The sequence below is a fragment of the Stegodyphus dumicola genome, chromosome 3, assembly GCF_044657685.1.
Source record: "Stegodyphus dumicola isolate Sdum_Otavi_A_Nest chromosome 3, ASM4465768v1".
In the NCBI taxonomy this organism is placed as follows: Eukaryota; Metazoa; Arthropoda; class Arachnida; order Araneae; family Eresidae; genus Stegodyphus; species Stegodyphus dumicola.
Window position 1 is genome coordinate 254,144,356 of NC_140770.1, and position 21,862 is coordinate 254,166,217.

At 37.2% G+C, this 21,862-nt stretch overlaps 1 protein-coding gene across 2 annotated transcripts in view; it reads left to right on the top strand.

The window, feature by feature from the left end:
- Positions 1–21,862, top strand: part of Hap40 (Huntingtin-associated protein 40 kDa) — a 68,360-nt gene that overhangs the window by 4,236 nt on the left and 42,262 nt on the right. For both annotated transcript variants that reach the window (XM_035352832.2, XM_035352833.2), the window contains exons 2-3: positions 14,581–14,627; positions 14,720–14,792. In XM_035352832.2, the coding sequence (XP_035208723.1) occupies positions 14,581–14,627; positions 14,720–14,792 (120 nt within the window). The remainder of the gene's footprint in view (positions 1–14,580; positions 14,628–14,719; positions 14,793–21,862) is intronic.

Sequence of the window (21,862 nt, forward strand, 5' to 3'; positions counted from 1 at the left end):
CAGAGATTGCACAAAACTAATCCTTTCTTACCTTTGGGTAAATAAAATGTCCTTTTTTAGGACAGTCGGCGACACAGATGAAGACATTACGGACCCGGACCAACGGACCTATGATTTTACGGATACGGAATTCTCAGAAAAATCTTCAAATAGCAAGCAGAAATCTCCTTTAAAGATGAATGACTTTTTAATCCCGCCCGAACCGAAAAAGCATAAGAAAAAGAAAACATCGCACGAAGGGAAAAAAGAAGAACCATCACAGGAGAGAAGCATGACTCAATATACGGAAAATTTTAAACCCATCGAAATTGCAAAGCATAAAAGCGACATACATGAACTAGGAACTGAGGAAAAAATTTTTGAAATAATAAAAGAACACGGACCTAGCAAAATTATTGAATTACTTTCGAACAAGCGCGGGAAAACTCCCGAAACCCAGACGGAAGCATGGATCTCCCCCAAGAAAACTGCGAAGATCCCGAAAGAAACTACGCCTATGGATATCATCATGGAAAATAGATTTAAGAAATTAGAAGATAATGAAAATAGCATGGAGAACACCAGCGATACGAAAATTCCACCACCAATTGTATTTACACAAAAAGAAGTAAATTGGATGGAGATAAGAGAACTACTTTTAACGGTATGCACGGAAGAATTCGAAGCTGAAACGAAAATGCAATCCATTTATGTTAACATTAAAACTCCCAACGAATACAGAGCTGCCATACGCCTACTCCAATCTAGGAATATACCGTTTCACACATACAGACTCGAAAGTGAAAAACCCCTGAAAGTAATACTAAAAAATCTACCGGCTAGCATGAAAGAAGAACTCATCAAAGACGATCTTGAAAGACGTAAATTTCCAGTCTTGAAGGTAAAACAATTCACGCGCAGTCCAAAATTTAACCTCCAAAGATTACCCATTTTCTTAATTGAGCTGAAGAAAAACAAAGCAGGATATGCCATTTATTATCTTGACAATATGTTCAATATGAACGTAAAAATTGAAAAATACCAACCAAAGAAAAGAATCATTCAATGCTTTCGCTGCCAGGAATATGGGCATTCCCAGCATTTATGCACGAAACCAGAACGATGTTGTAAGTGCGGAGCACATCATCGAAGTAAACTTTGTCCATTAAAACCGGAAGAAAAGCCTACATGTATTTTTTGCTCGAATCAACATGTATCCTCGTATCGTGGATGTGAGGTTTATAAGAAAAAATATGAAAAGAAAAAACCTATACCAAGCGCACCGAAATTCAGCCATAACAACGAAGATTTTCCTCCTCTCCCGACAACATCAAGAGCAGAAAATGGAAACACGCAAAACGCTGAATCCAGTCGAAATTGAAGTAAAAATATCCAACCTCCACCTGAAGATCTAAAAGAAGCAATTGAATGGATCCCAAAATTAATAACCTACTAAATAATATCATCAATCATATACGAAAAATAAGAACAGCGAAGAATGCTGCAGAAAAATTTATGTTAGGATTCCAGGCAGTTATGTCGCTTATTAAGTTCGCTGAGGACTCTAATTAATGATTTCAAGTATCACAAATGAAGCTATTATCTGAAATATTAAGTATGAACTTTTTATCTTAACCTTAGGCTTCTTTTTCAAGCAGCAACCGGTGAGTCAGCACTTGGGTGGGTGACCACCCTCGTGACTGGCCTCGACGAATGACGACCCAGGAAGGCGAGCGAAGAAATTCAGGAGTCAATGATGAAACGTTTCGCCGCTCGGACAGCCACTGCTCATTTTGTTTTCGCCAAAAATTGCAGGATTTAATCCTTTTGAATTTTTCGCCTCAGTGCGGGTGCGTTTTGCACCACTATTCTCTCTATCTAACCGGCCGTATGGCATGACCAAAACAGATTGGATAAAGGCTCTTTGTAGCCAAGGCCATTTTTGTAAAAGTTACAGATCAGATCAGATCAGTCAGTTAGTTTGTGCCTCATCTAGAGTGCAAGATAGTGTTTCTCATCTAGTCAATCCTTGTGGTCTCGATCAAGTTGACAGCCAGGCAGCGAGTGCATCAAAGAGTCTCTTATTGTATTGCGGTTATTGCATCGTCGAGAGAGTGTGTTAAGTTCCGGAAACGACTGAACTGAAGAGTCAGGAGCTGTGCTCTGTGTCATCGAGTGTATCGTGAGCTGTAGCGTGGAGAGTTTTGAGAGTACGTGGAATTCTGAGAACAACCGAGCAGAGTCGGGAGCTGTACTCTGGTGCTTTGCAGTGAAGCTGTCTCCACCATTATTGCCTGACGGTATGAAGGCTTTGTCGCTGAACTTGTCAGCGTGTTTATAACATTTCAACAACTGTAAAAGTGATTTTGGAGCTGTCCTGATTAATATTGGTAAATAAAGCGTGTTTCGATATTCCATCAAGTGCTGTCGTTGTTATTCACTCCAAATCCACGATGTAACAACTGGTGTCAGAAGAAAATAATGTAACAATTGGTGTCAGAAGTGGGATTTGTGAGTGAATTCTAGTGATCCGCTTGCAGAGGAAAGCCATGGCGGAGGAAACAAAGGCTCTAATGGACTTCTTAGCCAAGATCAAAGCTGGAGAGGAAGAGATGAAAGCCGAACTGAAAGAAATAAAAGCCAGATATGTCGAGATAAAAGCCGAATATGCTGAGATATGAAGAGATGACAGCTGAGATCAAAGCCACACTGGAAGAGATGAAAGCGGGACTGGAAGATAAGAAAGTCCGGCAAGAAGAAATAAATGTCAGCCAAGAAAAGAATTCGATATAGAATACGTTCATATTGAACATATTGTCAAGATAATAAATGGCATATCCTGCTTTGTTTTTCTTCAGCTCAAAGGAGCAACCCCAACAGGTGAAAGTGGAGCTTACAGAAGAAACTGGAGTCGTAAAAGACGATGTGGAGATGAGAGAAATGGCTTCCGAAGAATCAAAGGATGAAGAAATGAAGGAACTAACTAACGAACTGTATGGAAAAGATCAAGAAATGATGGATGAAGCATCTAATGGGATTAACGAAAAAGAACAAAAACATGAAGAAATAAAAGACAGGAAAGAAGCTTTTGATTAAGTGAAAGCTTGAAGTGGAAGAAAGTGAAAATGCGACTGTTAAGTTCTTTGAAACTGATAATGAAGTTATGAAAATGCAGTCAGCAAGTGTTGAACCATTTGAAAGTTCATGGGATGCTGAGATTGAATAAGCTGATGTACAGCTGAAGCAGTGTGCTCCTGTATTGCAAGAAAATTCATCCACCTCATAAACTGTGTGTGCATCTCATAGTGCTGATTGGGCAGACACGGATTTGATTCTAAACCTGGATACTCCTGTTTGTAAAGGATCAGATTCTATTCATGACCCTGGTGCATAGATCGAAACTGGTTTTCAGGAAATAGAGGTAAATAAGCATGTGCCATCTGCTAAAAATACCAAGGGGAACTATACACAGGCTATGAATGATCTACAGAATGGTGAACGAACTGTTTTAGATCTTCCAGTGGATGGAAAGTCTGAAAGGACTGAAATTTTAGACTGTAATATGCAAAACAGAAATATATCTGAGAACTGCAGTGGAAAAGTATTTGACCCGGGTACAACTTAATTGCAAAGACTAAGACTGAAATTTTTTTTGAACTTTAATTTGTATAATTTGAAATTGTTATGTGTTTAATTTGTGCATAGTGTAAATATTTGTTTCTTTATGTTATTTATTTATACCTTATGCTTGTTTTATTATGTTTTGTTTGTATCGAATTAGGCTTCTGACCAAGGGTCATGTTCTTGCCTGGGACATGCAGTCCTTGGGAGGGGGCAGTGTTAGCAAATGCACAGGCGCACTCGATGACACACAGAGCACAGCTCCTGACTCTTCAGTTCAGTCGTTTCCGGAACTTAACACACTCTCTCGACGATGCACTAACCACAATACACTAAGAGACACTTTGATGCACTCGCTGCCCGGCTGTCAACTTGATCGAGACCGCAAGGACTGACTAGATGAGACACACTATCTCGCACTCTAGACGAGGCACACACTAACTGACTGTGGACCAGCAGGATTTATATAGCTTTCGGCTTGTGTTCGAGACAATCTGAGCTAAATCAGTAAGAATTCATTACAGAAGGTTCTCCATCCGTCCATGGTATATCGCCAAATGGGTAATTTATCACCAAATGGGGCAACCCTGCCTTCCCTTGCCATTTTATGACAACCCTAAACCTGCTTTGCGAAGAAGCTATCCTACCATGCCTATACATTTTGTAACAATATTTTAATACTATTTATACTATATTTTAATTTGGGGGTGGGGCTCTAAGCTATAGCTTGTGTAGCTTATACGTAGCTTGTGTATACGCTGATAAGCAATGCAACCAAATCACCAAAACGTTTTTATGTTGCAACCCATGTATGGCATAGCATCCTCTTTCCACTTCCCCAGATATTTTCGCCAGTGTGACTGTACATTATGAGCTCACCTATCAGCATTTCAGCATAGAGGCAGACAACATAGAGCAACTTTCAGCATTTTCACAGAAATTACAAACTTAGCTTTCTGCATATATATGCATGTATATTTCTGCATATATATATATGCAACATGGCTCACTTAAAATCATCATGCACCTCTTTTTTCCTTCTCATTTTAGGATTTTTGTACTGAGATTGTGGATGATGCTAAGTTAGAGCAATTATATGATCTTTATAGCTTCCCCGCAAAGCAGGTTTAGTGTTGCCATAAATTGTCAAGGAAGGCAGGGTTGCTACATTTGGTGAGAAAGCGTCCATTTGGCGACATGCCATGGATGGATGGAGAACCTTTTGGAATGAATTTTTACCGGTTTAGCCCAGAATGTTCTCAAACACGAGGCAAAAAGCTATATAAACCCTGCTGGTACTTGGAGAGTTAGTATTGAGTGTGTGCCTTGTCTAGCGAGCTGATAGTCAGTCATTGAGCGAGTGTCTCGAAGTCTAGCTCCAAGTTGGTCGGTTCTGGAACTAGGATGCAATAACAGTAGGCTGCCCAATTTTAGCTCTGTCTTTCAGTTTCTAGCTGATCGTCACTTGATCATCGATTCGGAGGGAAGATGTGGTGTGCGAATGTTGATGTGAAAGTGATTGCTCCTGCCACCAGATCCGGTCTGAACACGTGCTATTGAATGCAGCCATGTGCTACATCCAATGCTATATTTTGCTTATCCATTACCATTGCATGATAGCTTAGTTATCACTATAAATTGCTATTATTTTTAGCTTAGTAATTATTATTATTTTTTAAATATTTAATTATTTTTCCTGTATTGATCGTACAACTCACATAGTCATCCCAAGCTCTCGCTATCAGTGTGAGAGGCAGGAGCCATGTGTGTTTTCACCTTGCCCATCGATCTCCCAGGACACCGAGTGGGTCCGGTTACGGGGCGCAGTCTGCTTGCGAATTCTCGGGCACTGGATTTTTTGGTTTGATTAGGATCATGGACAAACTTCAGGTAATTTTCCAGCAAATTATTGCTGAATTTGAAAATGAACAAAAGTTAGGAGAGCTTAATAGCAGAAAGCGTAAAGAATTTAATTTCTTTATACAAATTACAAAACTGGCTTCGAAACACTCTTAAAAGAGTTAAAGGCTGAAGAAAATGTTACAAATAACAAGGGGAATTTTAATTCAATGGTTTCACGTGCAGTCACAAATAATCAAACTGTTGACAAAATTGGAATATGCACATGCACAATAGAGGTAAACAGTGACAATGAGCACTCTAGGAGCCCAATTAAATTTAACGAAAACATGGATAAAAACTCAGACAACGATATTATTCTAGACAAAGATGTAAGCTCAGAAGAGGAATTTTACTCAAAGCCTAGATGCGACCAAACAGTCAGGAGCAGGATTAAAAATAAAAATAATGCTAAAAGACAAAAGACTGAAAATACTATTCAAATGACCAATAAAACTCAAATTTCCATAGCTACCACTGAGCGGGTAAAAATTAACACAAATCTCATGACAAACACCTGTCAAGTTGATAACACTATGGATGCCAGCACTAATGATCAAACAATAAATCAAAATCCAAAAGAAAGTCAACAAAAAAATCGAGCAAGAATTTTCTAAGAAAAATAAAATCCCATCCATCATCATTACAGTTGGCAGTAAGGGATGGAATTATGTCAGAAATAAATTTAAGGAAAACAATATTGAATTCTTGCTACATACCATACCAAATGGTGTTAAGATTTTCATTAAAAAAGCCGATCAATATAGGTTAGACATAAAACTCTTCAAAGAAGGTGATATAGAACATCATTGTTTTATACAGTCCCAGGATAAGGATTTGAAAGTCGTTGTTAGGGGCTTACTGAGAGACGACGACCCCCAGGAAATTAAGGAGGAATTTGAAGCTAGAAACTATAAAATAACTTTGGTTAAACAAATGTCATGACGGAGAAATGGGGAAGTTAACAAACTGCCCTTATTTCTAGTTTCCCTACCTAAGGCAGCAAAATCTGCCAAAATTTCAATGAAAAATACCTACTGGACTTAAGTGTTAAGGTGGAGCAATACAGAGGGTGGGCAGGACCCCTGCAGTGTTACAGATGCCAGGGGTTCCACCATACCCAAAGCCGTTGTAACCACTCCCCAAAATGTGTTAGATGCGGCAAAAGCCATTTCTCATATGAATGCAAAAATAAAAACAAAGATACGCTGCCACGTTGTACCAAATTGCAACTTAGATCACACCTCCAATTTTAGGGGATGTGAAAAGTTCCCAAAGAAATCTAATAAAGACAAACCTAAGACCTACCCCGGTCGTATTGTAGAGAATAAATCCTTTGCTCAAGCTTTAACTACAGGACTCTACACAGACACCATTAGCAAAGCGAAAAAAGTTTTTGCAGATTTAGCGGAGCTAGTCTCTGAAAATAAAAGCTCCGACTTTCTCCTCTCACAGCAAGTAAGACTAATCCAAAGCCAAGTTAAAGACAAACCTACTACTGAACCCAATAATGAACAAACACACCAGTAACAAGTCTCCTGTTGTATTAATGTTCTGGAATGCTTGCTGCGTTCAAAATAAAATAATGGAGTTACAAAATTTTCTTATTAATCACGATGTTGATGTTGCGATAATCATGGAAACTCATGCAGCACCTAGTAGGAATATCAATATCACAAACTACTGCACGTACAGGTACGATAGAATTAGTCACAAAGGTGTGGGGGGGTCACTATTTATGTCCGCCATACCCTTCAGTCCTGTTTAATCAGAGAAAATAGAGGTAACAGTTATGAAACTGTTACTGTCGCAGTTCAGCTTCCCTTCTATGGCACTATTTACTTCACCTCTGTTTACAATCCACCAAATTCTCGACTTAATGATAATATTATTTCTTACTTCTGCCCAATGGACAAGCCGTTTATCACAACAGGTGACTTAAACACTAAGAATACAGAGTGGGCTGCTGTCTTACGAATAAAAATGAAAAGGCACTTTTAAGTTTATATCTCAAATAATCCAGGGGCAATCAATGCACCTGCAGAGTATACCTATAGACCTAGCAACCCACGAAGAGCTGACATTTTGGACATCATACTTACTAACATTTCAATTCCCATGGCCTTTGAGGTCATGCACGAACTCATGTCGAACCACATTGCAGTTGTTGTGATGCTTGGTACCTCTAAGGTATACAATAATGAAGAAATCAAGATCACAAATTGGGATCTCTACAAGGAGATGCTCCAGAACAACTCCCCAGCCCTTGGAAGTTTAAAATCTAGGAAAGACTTTGACACGGCTATTAACAATCTAAGTGACTGCATCAGCAATGCGATCAATAGCGCCTCACACTATATCACTAAAGAAAATATGTGAACAGGTTGCCCAAGGACATTAGAAATCTAATCACAGAGTGCAATCGACTGTGCAAAAGATGGCACTTTACTTGGAGTCCTAGCATTAAAAACAGAGCTGAATAGACTAAACCAAGGGTATTAAGAAATGGATTGAACAATTTAGAAATGATACCTGGGAAGAAAAAATTTTGAGCTTAATCCCTATGGATAGTTCCCTGTGGGCTTTCATAAAGAATTTAAAACGTAAGCCGAACAGCACGCGGCCCATTTTTACAGATGACAAAATAGCTTTTACTAACAAAGATAAAGCTGAAGTACTGGCCGATTATTTAGAGCAGCAGTTTATGCCAAATCGGATTTCATGTGACCTGGATTTCGTCTATGAAGTCTGCCATAAGGTAAAAGACTGGCTAAATGCACTCACCATTAGGAAGCAGATTAAGTTATGCCTTGCCTTTAGAAATCAAGGACTTAATCAAGAAGCTAAAAACACGGAAAGCACCCAGGCATGATGCTATAAGCAACGTTGCTATCAAGAAAATGCCTATGAATGTAGTCACGAAGTTCACTAGCATCATAAATGCATCTCTCAGTATTAGCTATTTCCCCAATGCCTGGAAGCAAGCAAAAATTATACTATTACCAAAACCTGGAAAAGATGCCACCAGGCCTGAGGGCTACAGGCCTATAAGTCTGCTCTCAGGTCTGGGGAAAATTTATGAATGAATCATTCTGAACAGGCTCAGGCCCTTCCACGACATGCTACCGCCTGAACAATTCGTATTCTGGATTAACTTATGCACCAAAAAACAATTTATTCGACTTGTGGAGCTTTGTGCAGATGCTCTGCACCATAGGCAGAATATTGCCATCCTCATGCTGGACGTGGCGAAAGCCTTTGACCGCGTCTGGCATGAGGGACTTATTTACAAGATGATAAACTTGTAAATAAGCCCCTCATGATATTGATAGAGAGATTATTGAAAAAATTGTCTCTTTCATTAACAATCAAAGTTTCGTGGTCTCCATTGGAAAGGATACTACTAATATTCGAAAGATTAATGCTGGGGTCCCCCAGGGGTCCATTTTAGGACCCATTTTGTATCTTCTATATGTTGCTGATTTTCCCCTGACACACCTGGACCGAAATAACTTCGTAGACTGTTCCGCAAATGACACAGCTCTAGCTGTGAGGTCTGCTAACGCCAACCACACAGTAAAGAAACTACAAGACATTATGCCAGAAATTGAAAGTTGGTGCACCAAGTGGAGAATATCAATCATTGCCCCAAAATCCTAGTTGCTTTTAGTTAGAAGGAAACACACTCCGACTCAGTTCAAGAGAAAACTCTACTTCTAATACTAAATCAGAAGTCAAACAACAAAAATCAGCGTTAATTTACAAAATTTTCACAGGACTAGTTTCGATGGTTTTACCGAACCATCATCTTCAGCTGCAAAACCGCAAATGAACAAGATAGGAAATAATGTTTAGATAAGATAAGATGTTATTGTGTCTTAAATATAATGTTATTGTGTCTTAAAACTCTACTTGTTTAACGAAGTGGTCCCACAATTGTCAAATGCAAAATACCTTGGGGTTACACTTAATGAGAAACTGGCCTGGTAAAACCATATCACAAATGTCAGAAAAAAGGCCTTCACAGTAATAAATAGCTTAAAGCCCCTGTTGAACAAATATTCTAGATTAGACCTACACAGAAAACGGCTTGTTTACATCATGAGCATAAGGCTGATTATAACTTATGCATCACCCGCCTGGAATACGGCCAACAAGAATGACTTACATAAGCTGTAGCTGCTGCAAAATAAGATTCTTAGACTGATCTCAAATACTCACTATTTTGTAAGTAATGCCATGTTACATAAGGACCTGGAGTTAAGTATCATAGAAGAACATCTTCATAAGCTGAATAGAAGTTTTTACCAAAAGGCCATTAACCGTGCACATCTGTCAAATCTGAACATGCTCAATTATATGATTCTGGTGGAGGACTGTAATACAGTCAAAAGTCGTTAATTCGGACACCCATAATCCGGACCTCAAAGCTACAAACTTTCTGCGCATGCGTCGCTTTGACGTAAGAACTCCTCACAGCGTAAGAACTTTACGGCTGCGAATATGCGTGTGCGCGTGCACAAAATACGTTTACGAATGTGCGTTTAATGTATAACGGACGGTATAAGCTAAGCTAAAATTATCTAATTCGGTTAATGTTACAGATTGCATTGTTCCTTAATCTTCGAATTGGATTTGGCTTATTATTTTTTGTCGACTGTTAGAGCAATTTTATAAAAGTAAGCTTGAACTTTCGATTATGTTAAATAGAATTTATGATATATATTTACTAATATGTAAAGGATCTACAAAGTGAAAGCATGTTTCGAAATCCATTAAACAAAAAGTGGAATTGCTGCAAAAAATGGATAAAAGCATATCCTTTGTTTATCTAAACTTTAATGTTTATTTATCTAAACTTATAATTATTAACTTATAATATTATAATATTATAATGACTTTGTAACTAAACAAGAAATTATATCTGTTTATAGAATTAAGGAGAATGTATTATCACATAAAAAATGAAGCAACTTAAACAACTTACATTGAAAGAAATGTTTAATAAAGTAAACAAATAAATATTAAGCTTTTTTTTTTTTTTTTTTTTTGTAAATTTTGATACCCTTTAGATCATAATTGTTCTTTATTTCATAAATTACGGTTTTATATTTTTAATTTTATAATTTCTGCATGCCATCTTACCAGATTTAAACTGATGATCTATAATACGGAAATATAGATAATCCGGAATCGCCGAAGTCCCGACGAGTCCGGATTAACAACTTTTGACTGTATTAGACCGTTAGCGGCTCAACTCACCAAAGACTCAAATTTTCCTACTTTGGATTACTGGTGCGTAGCTACATGTACATAGTGTATATATTGCACATAGACTTGTTATTGTAAAGTACTATTCTATTTTTCTTTTTTGTTTTCATATTTGCTTTCCTTTCTCACACAGAATTATGATGTTATTCTCACCACATTTTATCTGTTTATGTTCGCTGGATTTTCGACCGCACGATGTACCGGTCCCCTTTTACCTACCTCCTCATTACCTACGTGTTTAATGTACATGAAGTCTAACGTGATGCACCCATGTGGCAATAAATTGATTGAGCTGGAGTAACCGCACTTCGGTATTCCGGCAATACCTAATCAGTCAGTCAGTTAGTGTGTGCCTCGTCTAGAGTGCGAAATAGTGCGTCTCATCTAGTCAGTCCGGGCAGAGCCGATCAAGTTGACAGCCGGGCAGCAAGTGCCGAGTGGGTCGTCGAGTGCATCGAAGAGTCTCTTAGTGTATTGCGGTTAGTGCATAGTCAAGAGAATGTGTTAAGCTCTGGAAATGACTGAACCGAACAGTCGGGAGCTGTGCTCTGTGTGTCGTCAAGTGCATTGCGAGTTGTAGTGTGGAGAATCTCCGAGAACGACCAAGCAGAGTCGGGAGCTGTACTCTGGTGCTTTGCAGTGAAGCTGTCTTCACCATTTTTGCCTGACAGTGTGAAGGTTGTGTTGCTGAACGTGTCAGCGTGTCAGTTCGACAACTGTAAAAGTGATTTTGGAGCTGTCCTAACTAATATTGGTAAATAAAGCGTGTTTCGATATTCCATTAAGTTTTGTCATCGTTATTCCAAATCCACACGAACCCTGTACGAACGTGATAGAAGGAAATAATGTAACAACTGGTGTCAGAAGAAAACAACATAACAATATATTATAACAGACTTAGAAAGGGCCCCATATTTCAGATAGCTTAGGGTTTTATCAAATCTGAATCTGGCTCTTGTGAGTGTTTTGTGATGATGAAAATAATCAGAAAATTCCATTGATTCTAACAACATATCTTGCTTTTATTCCCTTTTAATTTATTTAATCTGAAAAAAAAAATGAGATTGTATACTTGGAATAAAAAAAAACTAGGATTAATGAGCAGTCGACCAAAAAGACCGTTAGCTGCTAATGGTCTATGTAGATTTTGTGTTAAAATTTAACATTTTTCTGTGAAATTCATATTCCACTGTAGTAAATAAAACTTATTCCACTAAAGTAAATTTATGAAGTTCCACTATAGTAAATAATTTAATGTTGTGTTTAGTGACAGATATGTAGCAGATGGAGAGTATACAGTATAAGTGAATAGTATAATGTTTAATTTGATTACTTAGATGTAATTACATAGATGAGACTTACTTAGATTATAAGATGAGTGATGAACACATATTATGAACAAATTACTATGAGTAATAGTCATATGTAAATGTAAGATCATGTGAACAAATTAAGATAGACAGTTCTTGTGCTACTGAGCAATAGGTTGTAGTGTTTTCTTTCCAGTGCCGTGGCCATCGAGTCCACTTCCCATTATGTTCATCCACCTGCACTTGGGATTTATGATCTGTTGCATTGCTACATAATAATGTACTGCAGTTTGGCACTCCGATTAAATTCCTACTATCACGTTTGTCATTTACCACCACAGTAGCATTCTGTGCTACACTATTAGAGAATAACACTTAGTCTAGTTTCCCACTAAAGATTTAACATGCTTTCACTGCATATTCTTTTCAGTATTGGACATATGTAAAGGGAATGCAAATTTCCTGACAAATACAATGCACAAATGTGAATTTCAAGTTAGATAATCTAGTTTTACCTTTAAAAAAATATTTAAATTTAACTTCCCTTTTACAGAGGCTTAGAAAGTTTTAGATAATAACATAGTGTTGTCTAAAATTACATAATGTGCTTTTTGTGTATTAATTTTTAGCGTAATATAATTAAAATCTATCAAAGAAAGTAATGGTAAGTAGATCTCAATTTATAGTTCAATGCAATGCATCCATTTTTATAATAAACTTACAAAAAATAATTAGATTGAGCTTGAGAAATGATGGCTGTTTGAAGTATCGTATATCGTAAGATTTTAAGATATTTGTACACATATATTATAGCAAGAATTTCAGTGGCAGTTCACATCATTTTACAATTGTGTAATTCAGCGCTTCAAAAACATTCTTCATTTATGGCCCTTTTTTATCCTTGAGAGTTTTTTGTGAATGATGTAAAGTATCCTTAACATTTTTCAGTGTTGAACAGCATTTTAATTTTTTGTCTCTTCACATAAACACATGATGCTGAATTGCAGAACATTTAAAACTCTTTTAAAAATGGTGGGAGACTTAGTTCGAGCTCCAGTTAAGGATTTTAGTAGAAACTCTTATAAATTTGAATCACTCAATAACTTGACGTTACTTTTTGAGGTTATATGGCAGATGGATTAATGTTAGTAATGTCAAGTTGTGTAATTTTTTTAAATTCATGTATCTGGGGTCGCAACCCACAGCTTAAGAAAGAAACCCTGGTCTAATCTAAAATAATTTATATGTGAATATTATCATATTTCTTTCAAACATTAAGTTTTCATTTAATTTTGTGAAGAAATATTCGAAGTTGATAAGGACTAAACAATTATGTGTAACTTACATAACAGTTAAAAAAATAATAAAACTATAAATTAAATTGAAAAGATCTGATATGGATTTTATCCATTTGCTAGTGTATATTAAAAAAATTCCCATCATTGTAATACAACACAGCATAAATGAGGAAAAAATGAATGAATTATTTATTAACTACAAACAAAATCTTTTTACAAAAATTATTATCATTTATTTCTGTTCACCTAACTTTTGAGTCACTAACTTTTTTCAATTATAATAAACAATTTATCAAAAATTTTAGTTCATTTTGATTATCTGCACCTCCCTGAGAATTATTCAAAAAGCAATGCATTATGTCGCCAAAGTAGGTAACCCACCAGGTCCTCAAAATGTATTTGTGTTGTGACTGAGGTATATGTGGGGAGGCAGCAGACCATGGATTTGGCATTCATTTATTCTGGTGTTTGTTTTTGTTGTATTGAGAATTTTTTTTCCTTGTAAATAATCATAATGCATCTGTGAGCATTGTATTTCTTCAGAAATATGACATTTTACCCAAGAGTAAAGAACACAAAAATAAATGTGAAAAATAGTAGAATGCTGAATTTTTGCAATCCTCTTATTTTTTTAATTTTTTTTAATATAGAAACACAGTTTGCTATATGTATGAGAAGAACAACAGCATGTGCATTTAAAGCAAAAACAGATTGTTGTATACATAACGGTGAAAAATATACAAAAGGATTTTTTAAAGAAGGTTAATATTTTATTACAGTTCCCTTTTCCCCCCCCCCTTTTTCTTTCTTTCTCTTTTTATTTTACTGATTCACTCTTCTTTTAGAGAATTCTTAATTTGCCAATATTTTCAGAATGGCTCTTGCCTCACATATTAGTTTGATGAAAAATTAGTCATGAATGAGTCGTCAACTTTTCAGACAGGGACCCAGATAATTAAAATACCTAATTTTCTCATCCTTATTTTCCAAATCTAGTTAATATTTTAGAACAGTAATTGCAATTTTATTAATTGAATTTTGTATGAAAAGTAAATTTCAATGTGTATTTTTTAATAAAATGCTGTACTGTAATTTTATTAATTTAATTGTATATTATTTTGCTACTTTCTTAGTAAAATGTGTTTCCCCCCCTCTAAATTTATAGTTCTATGAAATTCTAATTCAAAATTCTTCATTTATAGGCGATTTTTACGAAAACCGAATATTGCTGAAGCAAGTGCACAATTTGGTGAGTTTGAATTTACTCTGTTTTTCTTTGTATTTTGATTTTTTTTTTTTTTTTTTAAATAAATTATTCAGATTACTGATATCTAATTTCAGCTAAGCTTGCAAAAGATTTGGAAAACAGGGAGTGTCCACATTATGCTGCATTTTGTTGTCTTGCTGTAGCAAGGTAATAATTGGATATTATTAAAGTAATTTATTGTTAATTTAAATTAAATAGAAACTGACATATAGAGGACTACTTTAGTTGTGTATTGATGAAAAATTTGAATAATGGATTTAGAATTAAGTAATTGTTTACATGCCTAAAATTAGCTTTCTTAATCATTTTTTAAATTTATTTGTAGTTAAGTCATATATTAGAGTAAAATGTTATAATTAAAATGTTTCTTAATTTTCTTTCTTTTAACTTAACCCCTTCAGGGGATCATCTTGATGAGACGGGTGTCACGATCCTGGAGCCCCAGTGATCTATCCTCTTTTCCGTCTCCTCTCCTCTTAACTGGAACTTTTTCCCTTCCCTTCTCCCTTGTGGTTTCTCTCTACGGAGTTTGGGGCTCGTCACGAGAAACTGGAACAACCCTTGCGTCCAATTTTCAAATGGCGAGAAAACTGCCCACGTGTTTGCCGTGCGTGGAGACCCGTGTCGCTGGAAAGGAGGGTCCTGGTAGTTGAGGGGCGAGGTACTGTCCCCAACACACTACTTTGGCCTCTGCTTCAGCTAAACGGGAGGCACCTTAGTCGTCCTCACGGGTGTCAATCGGCTGGTCACTAGTCCTTGTGTCAGTGGCTTGAGATCAAGCTCTCGGGAGTACCTGCTTTCGGGAAAGCCGACTGTGGGGCTTCAGTTTGCGTATAGGTCCGGCTAGCCCTAACACAGGAATCTGTGTTCCCTTGTTGGGCTCCGTGGTGGGCGGGGCCGTCGGACCCGAATCTTTTCTTATTTCAATATGGCTAATTCTCAAATTTTTCTGATCAAAGACTTCGAAGTCACTCAAGTCACTCATTCTAGTTCTGAAACGTCTACAGCTAAACCAGTCACTCAACCTAGTTCTGAAACATCTACTGCTAAATCAGACACTCAACCTATTTCTGAAACGTCTACTGCTAAACCAGTCACTCAACCTAGTTCTGAAAAGTCTACTGCAAAAAAATTACGTACAGATACAAATGAAAAAAATCCTAACAATAGTCCCCGTTTCCTAGTCATCTCTAGTCCTTCTGGCGAAATGCATAAGATGTCTCCTTTCGTGATTAACAAATACATCCAGTCTTGTATTGGTGAACCGAGAAATATAAAGCGTCTCCGCTCCGGAGACTTGCTTATTGATACAAACTCAGCCACCCAGTCTGCTTCTTTACTTCAGATAACTAAACTTGGGCAAGCGAATGTCAATGTAACACCACATAAGTCACTGAACTATTGTCGGGGTGTAATCTCAGAATTCGACCTTCTGTATGTTTCTGAAGAAGAGATCGCTTCTGAGTTATCCGAACAAAATGTCTGCGGTGTAAGGCAGATCAAGATGCGTAAAGAAGGTAAGTTGATAGACACGAAACACGTGATCCTTACCTTCAACACGCCTGATCTGCCTAAGAATATTAAGGCCGGATATCTAAATATTCCTGTAAGACCTTATATTCCAAACCCTATGCGATGTTTCCAATGCCAGCATTTCGGCCATTCTAAGACGTCTTGTCGTGGCAGCCTCACATGCGCCCGATGCTCACAGATTGGCCACGATTCCGAAAATTCTACCGCTGCGCCTTCGTGTATAAATTGCAAGGGTCAGCACCCAGCATTTTCACGCCTGTTCCCAAAATGGAAATCCAAAAAAGAAGTACAGACTCTTAAAGTTACCAGGAACATCTCATATGCTGAAGCCAGAAAACTAGTTCAAAGCACACAGCTCCAATCAAACAAATCTTATGCCAGTGCAGTTAAAACAACACGTAGCATTGCCACCCAAACATCAATAGGCACGCAGACTAAACCAAATAAAACCCAACCGACTACATCCACCAAGAAAACAGAAAAGTCAACTCATTTAATACAAAATAAAGAAACAGTCATTCAAAGTAAACCCAAAACTGCCACTAAAAAAGTATCAAATAAAAATAGAAGTTCCAGCAATAGCTCTTTTGACGAAATGATTTCTGAATCTGCGGATTCAGACACTATGGAAGTAGAGGAGGGTCTAGAATTTCCCAGGCATCTACTTCCACGAAAAACCAAACAAGAGCACAGAAAGAACAAAAACCAGACTTAATGGCCACCCTCGTCTCATGGAACTGTCGCGGTTTCCACCGAAATTTGCTCGACATCAAAGCCATAATTAATGCTTATCATCCTGTATGTTTCGCAGTACAGGAAACAAATCTAAAACCAGAACAACAGGCAAAACTTCGGAGGTTTTCCTTCGTCAGGAAAGATAACCTTGCAGGTGAGCGTGCCAGTGGAGGTGTAGGTCTCCTCACCTCACTGGATTATCCCTCAAATGTGCTTTCTTTGATGACATCCCTCCAAGTTGTCGCTACTCAAACAAATTTTGATATTGTTGTTGCAGTTGTTTCTCTGTATTTGCCTCCAAATGAGCATATTGATCAGCAAGATTTAAATGGTCTTCTAGAGCAGCTGCCTGAGCCTTTCATCATAATAGGAGATTTTAACGGCCATAGTCCGCTCTGGGGTAGTAAAGATACAAATTGCCGAGGAAGACAAATTGAGCAGATGATCGAAGATCATAGCCTTTGTCTCCTGAATAATGGGCAGGATACTTACTTCCATGAGCCTTCAAGGACATTCCACGCTCTCAACCTTGCCATCTGTTCACCGTCTCTGTTGCCATTTTGCACTTTTAGTGTCGGAAATGACCTGTACAACAGCGATCATTATCCCATTTTTGTATCTCTTGCACGAAGAGGAGCAAACCCCATGTCGAGACTCCCTCGGTTTATACTGGACAGGGCAGACTGGGAAATCTTCTCTTCCTCCGCAGAGCTCACAGAGGAAATGGTAGAAGATGTGCATATCGATGACGCTGTGGAAGCTGTTACTAATACTATTATTCAGGCAGCTATGCTTTCGATTCCTAGAACATCAGGAAAAATACTAAAATATTCGAAACCGTGGTGGAATCGCGACTGTCATGAAGCACTGAAAAAACAGAAAAAAGCATGGGGTATTTTTCGTAGATATCCGACTCTGCGAAACCTCATAGCCTTTAAAAGAGCCAAAGCAAATGCACGAAAAATAAGAAGGCAGAGCCAGAGGGATTCCTGGATTTCATATGTGTCCTCAATAACATCCTCTACACCTAGTAAGCGGGTTTGGGAAAGAGTTCGAAAAGCATGCGGAATGTATAAAGACCACTCACTTTCCTTTCTGGAAAAAGATGGCCGAGTGATTAGCTCCGTAGAAGAAATTGCAAATACTATTGGTGAGACATTTGCTGCCTTCTCTTCCAGCAGAAACTATTCACCTGCATTTCTCTCTATCAAGCAGCACTCTGAAATAAATCCCACCGCATTCAACTCTACCAAATCTGAGTCTTACAATAGAGCATTTACAATGCTGGAATTAAAGAGAGCTTTATTGCAGACACATAAGTCTTCTCCGGGTTTTGATGGCATAAATTATGAAATGCTAAAGCATCTGTCCTATAAGTCACTGACTGCCCTTCTCGCTCTTTATAATAGAGTGTGGAAGGAGCGTATTTTTCCCAGTGCATGGAGGAGAGCTGTTGTCATTCCTATTGCTAAGCCAGGGAAGGATCCAAGGAATCCTGCCAACTATCGGCCAATTGCACTTACCAGTTGCGTATGCAAACTGTTTGAAAAGATGGTAAACAGCCGCCTAGTCTACTTCTTGGAAAAGAATAATATTATATCGCCTTATCAAAGTGGTTTTCGAAAAGGGAGAACAACCGTAGATAACATGCTCCTCTTAGAGACATCTATTTGAAAAGCATTTGTAAGAAGAAGCCACCTTGTCTCGATATTCTTCGACATTGAAAAAGCTTATGATAAGGCATGGAGATACGGTATACTCCGGGATCTTCACGAGAGTAGCTTGCGCGGCAACCTACCAATTTTCATTCAGAACTTCTTGAACACTAGAACTTTTCAAGTAAGAATTGGCTCTGTTTTTTCGGATGTTTTTCAACAGAAAGAGGGTGTGCCTCAAGGCTGTGTGCTTAGTGTAACCCTGTTTAGTTTAAAAATAAACTCAGTACTAAAAGAACTTCCTTCCACCATCTTGGGATCTCTATATGTTGATGATCTGCAGATTAGCTGTCGAGGGGCAGACATGAGATACGTAGAGAGGCAGTTGCAGATAGCTCTGAATAAGATCCAAGAATGGTTAAACAAACAGGGATTTACTTTTTCCAAACAAAAAACTGTGTGTGTGCACTTTTGTAGGAAGCGAGGTCTCCATCCTGAACCTGAGTTATATCTCAATGGTTCAATTATTCCAGTTGCGCCCGAAGTAAAATTTTTAGGAGTGACGTTCGACCAGAAATTGACTTTCCTTCCTCATGTTTTAAACCTGAGAAAGAAGTGTCTAAAAACACTAAATATCTTAAAAGTGTTGGCGAACACCTCCTGGGGTGCAGAGCGTTGCTCCATGCTTCGCATTTACAGAGCCCTGGTTCGCTCTAGACTGGACTATGGCTCAGTTGTTTACAGATCCGCTCGGTCATCAGTTTTGTTAAAACTCGATCCTGTTCACCATCAAGCTCTGCGGATTTGTTCAGGAGCTTTCAGAACTTCTCCTGTCCAGAGCCTGTATGTTGACTCTAACGAACCATCACTTTATCTGAGGCGTGAGCAATTGTCCCTATTGCAATATTTTAATATTCTATCACAACCTGAACATCCCAATAAACTGTACTTATTTGATGATGTGTGTAACACTTTATTTGAAACACGTCCATCCTGTGTTCCTACCTTTCCTTTAAGAGTTCGCCCTATCATTGAGGAACTTTCCCTCTCTGATATGCGCCCCCAAGCAGTACAGAATTTTGAATTCCCACCTTGGGGAAATGCACGGATTCAGCTTCTTGATGTTTTCAAGCATCACGTCAAGGCAAGCACCAATGACATCATTTATAGACAACTCTTCGCTGAGCACAGGCACAAATATAGCAGTTATCTTCCAGTTTATACAGATGGATCCAAGTCAACAGATCATGTCGGGATGGCATTTCTAATTGAAGACCACATGGAGGGCAGACGCTTGCACCATGCCTCCTCTGTCTTAACATCTGAATTAACTGCAATATATTATTGTCTTTTGTACATCTCTAGGCTCTGCCACAAAAAGTTTATAGTTTATACAGACTCCTATAGTGCACTGAAATCTTTAGAAGCTTTTTCTAACACTCAAAACCCAGTCATAGTGGATGTTCTCAAGATACATATAAACCTTACGAGTCGTGGATATGAAATTCTGTACTGCTGGGTTCCCGGTCATGTGGGAATTAAAGGGAATAAGCTGGCAGATATCACAGCCAAATCTGCTGTTGAACTGTCCAATCGCCTCATCCCTTTTGGAGACATCTGTGGTGTTGTAAAAAAGAAGATACGAAAAAAATGGCAGCAATTTTGGGATGTTCAGCGTCAAAACAAGTTAAGACATGTAAAGCCTAGAATTGAGCATTGGGATTTTGCTGGAAATCGTAAAGAAGAAGTTCTTTTGACTCACCTCAGAATTGGTCACACAAGAGTGACACATGGCTACCTTTTAAAAGCAGAGAATGAGCCTGTTTGTTCAAATTGTAATGTTTGTCTATCTGTCCGTCATATTTTAATTGAGTGTCCATATTTTAATAATCTTCGTCAGAAGTATTTTAATAGCTGTGACTTACCTCTCGACCGTTTAATCAGAAGGGAGGTGAATTGTAACTTATTTTATTATTTAAAAGAGACTGGCTTTTATCACCTAATGTAATTTGTTTTGAAAATTGTGTCTTGAATTTTAAATGTGTGGTTTTAACTTGTTTTTATATGACTTCATCCTCTGGATTTGACACATTTGTCTACTTGTTTTTATTTATTGTATTTTAATTTCATTAATTGTGCTCACCTCATCTCGCGTTTGGCGCACTATAATCAACTTTGGTTTTGCACCATAATCTCTCACTCACTCTTTTAACTTAACTGTAACTGTTTGTGTAGTTAACCTTGATCTCCAAATTACAGTGAACCTGTGTATTGTAATTACCTCTAAAAATGATCAGTATTTCAAGATTATTAATAAATTATAATATTCTTGAATAATATATAAAGAATATTATAATTTATTAATATTCTTTTCAAAAAAGACTATTTTCTAACTTGACAACTATTAAATACCCAACTGGAATAGAAATATGTCAAAGTAAAATTAAGTAAAAAATTACTTAAGGTTGGATTAAAGTTTGTGCTACTAAAAAAGAAGGACATATGTCTAGTTGTTCTTGAAATCAATAGAGTTTTTTCAAAATCCATGCCAAACCTAGGTTGCCTTTTTTTATTACATTATTTTAAATTACAAAAACTTTTATTTATGGCCACCAAAAATGCCGTAAGTCATAATTACGATATCAGCCTAACATATTTCCAACTACTAATTAAATTAAGAAATGTATTTTTAACAGAAAAAAATACTTTCAAAGTTTTTTTTTTTTTTTTTTTTTTTTTTTTTAATGCATTTCTGAAGCATAAATTTCATTTGCATCTCAGCTTAGTGTAACTTATTTTCTAGACTGATTTCTGACACAGTACACTTTAAACGGTTCATTTTATTTCTGAACGGTTAATGGTAATTTTCTATTTCCTGTCTATGCAAACTACTGTGATTAATTGATTGAAAAAATTAATAAATGATAACGATTTCAAGCCAATAACATTGATGAGGCAGTTCTTTCGTATTGCTTGATATCTACCTAAACCATTGACATTTAAATGCTGAGGGTACTAAAAGGGTATAGCAGAGATAAGCAATTAATTTCATCTGGAAGTTTAAAAATATGTATGTCTAAACTGAAAATGCAGTGATATGCAAATCAAAAATCCTAGATTTTGGAAGTAACTTTTTATAAGTTGTAAATTCTGGTAAACAAAGTGATTAGGTTGTGATCTCATTGTTTTAACTTAACTAATATAAGTTCCCAAGTTCCCTTACATGATTTGTAAGGAAATATTAAAGTGGTTGATTTATTCATAAAGTTTAAACTGCTATAGAAAAGAAGTGAT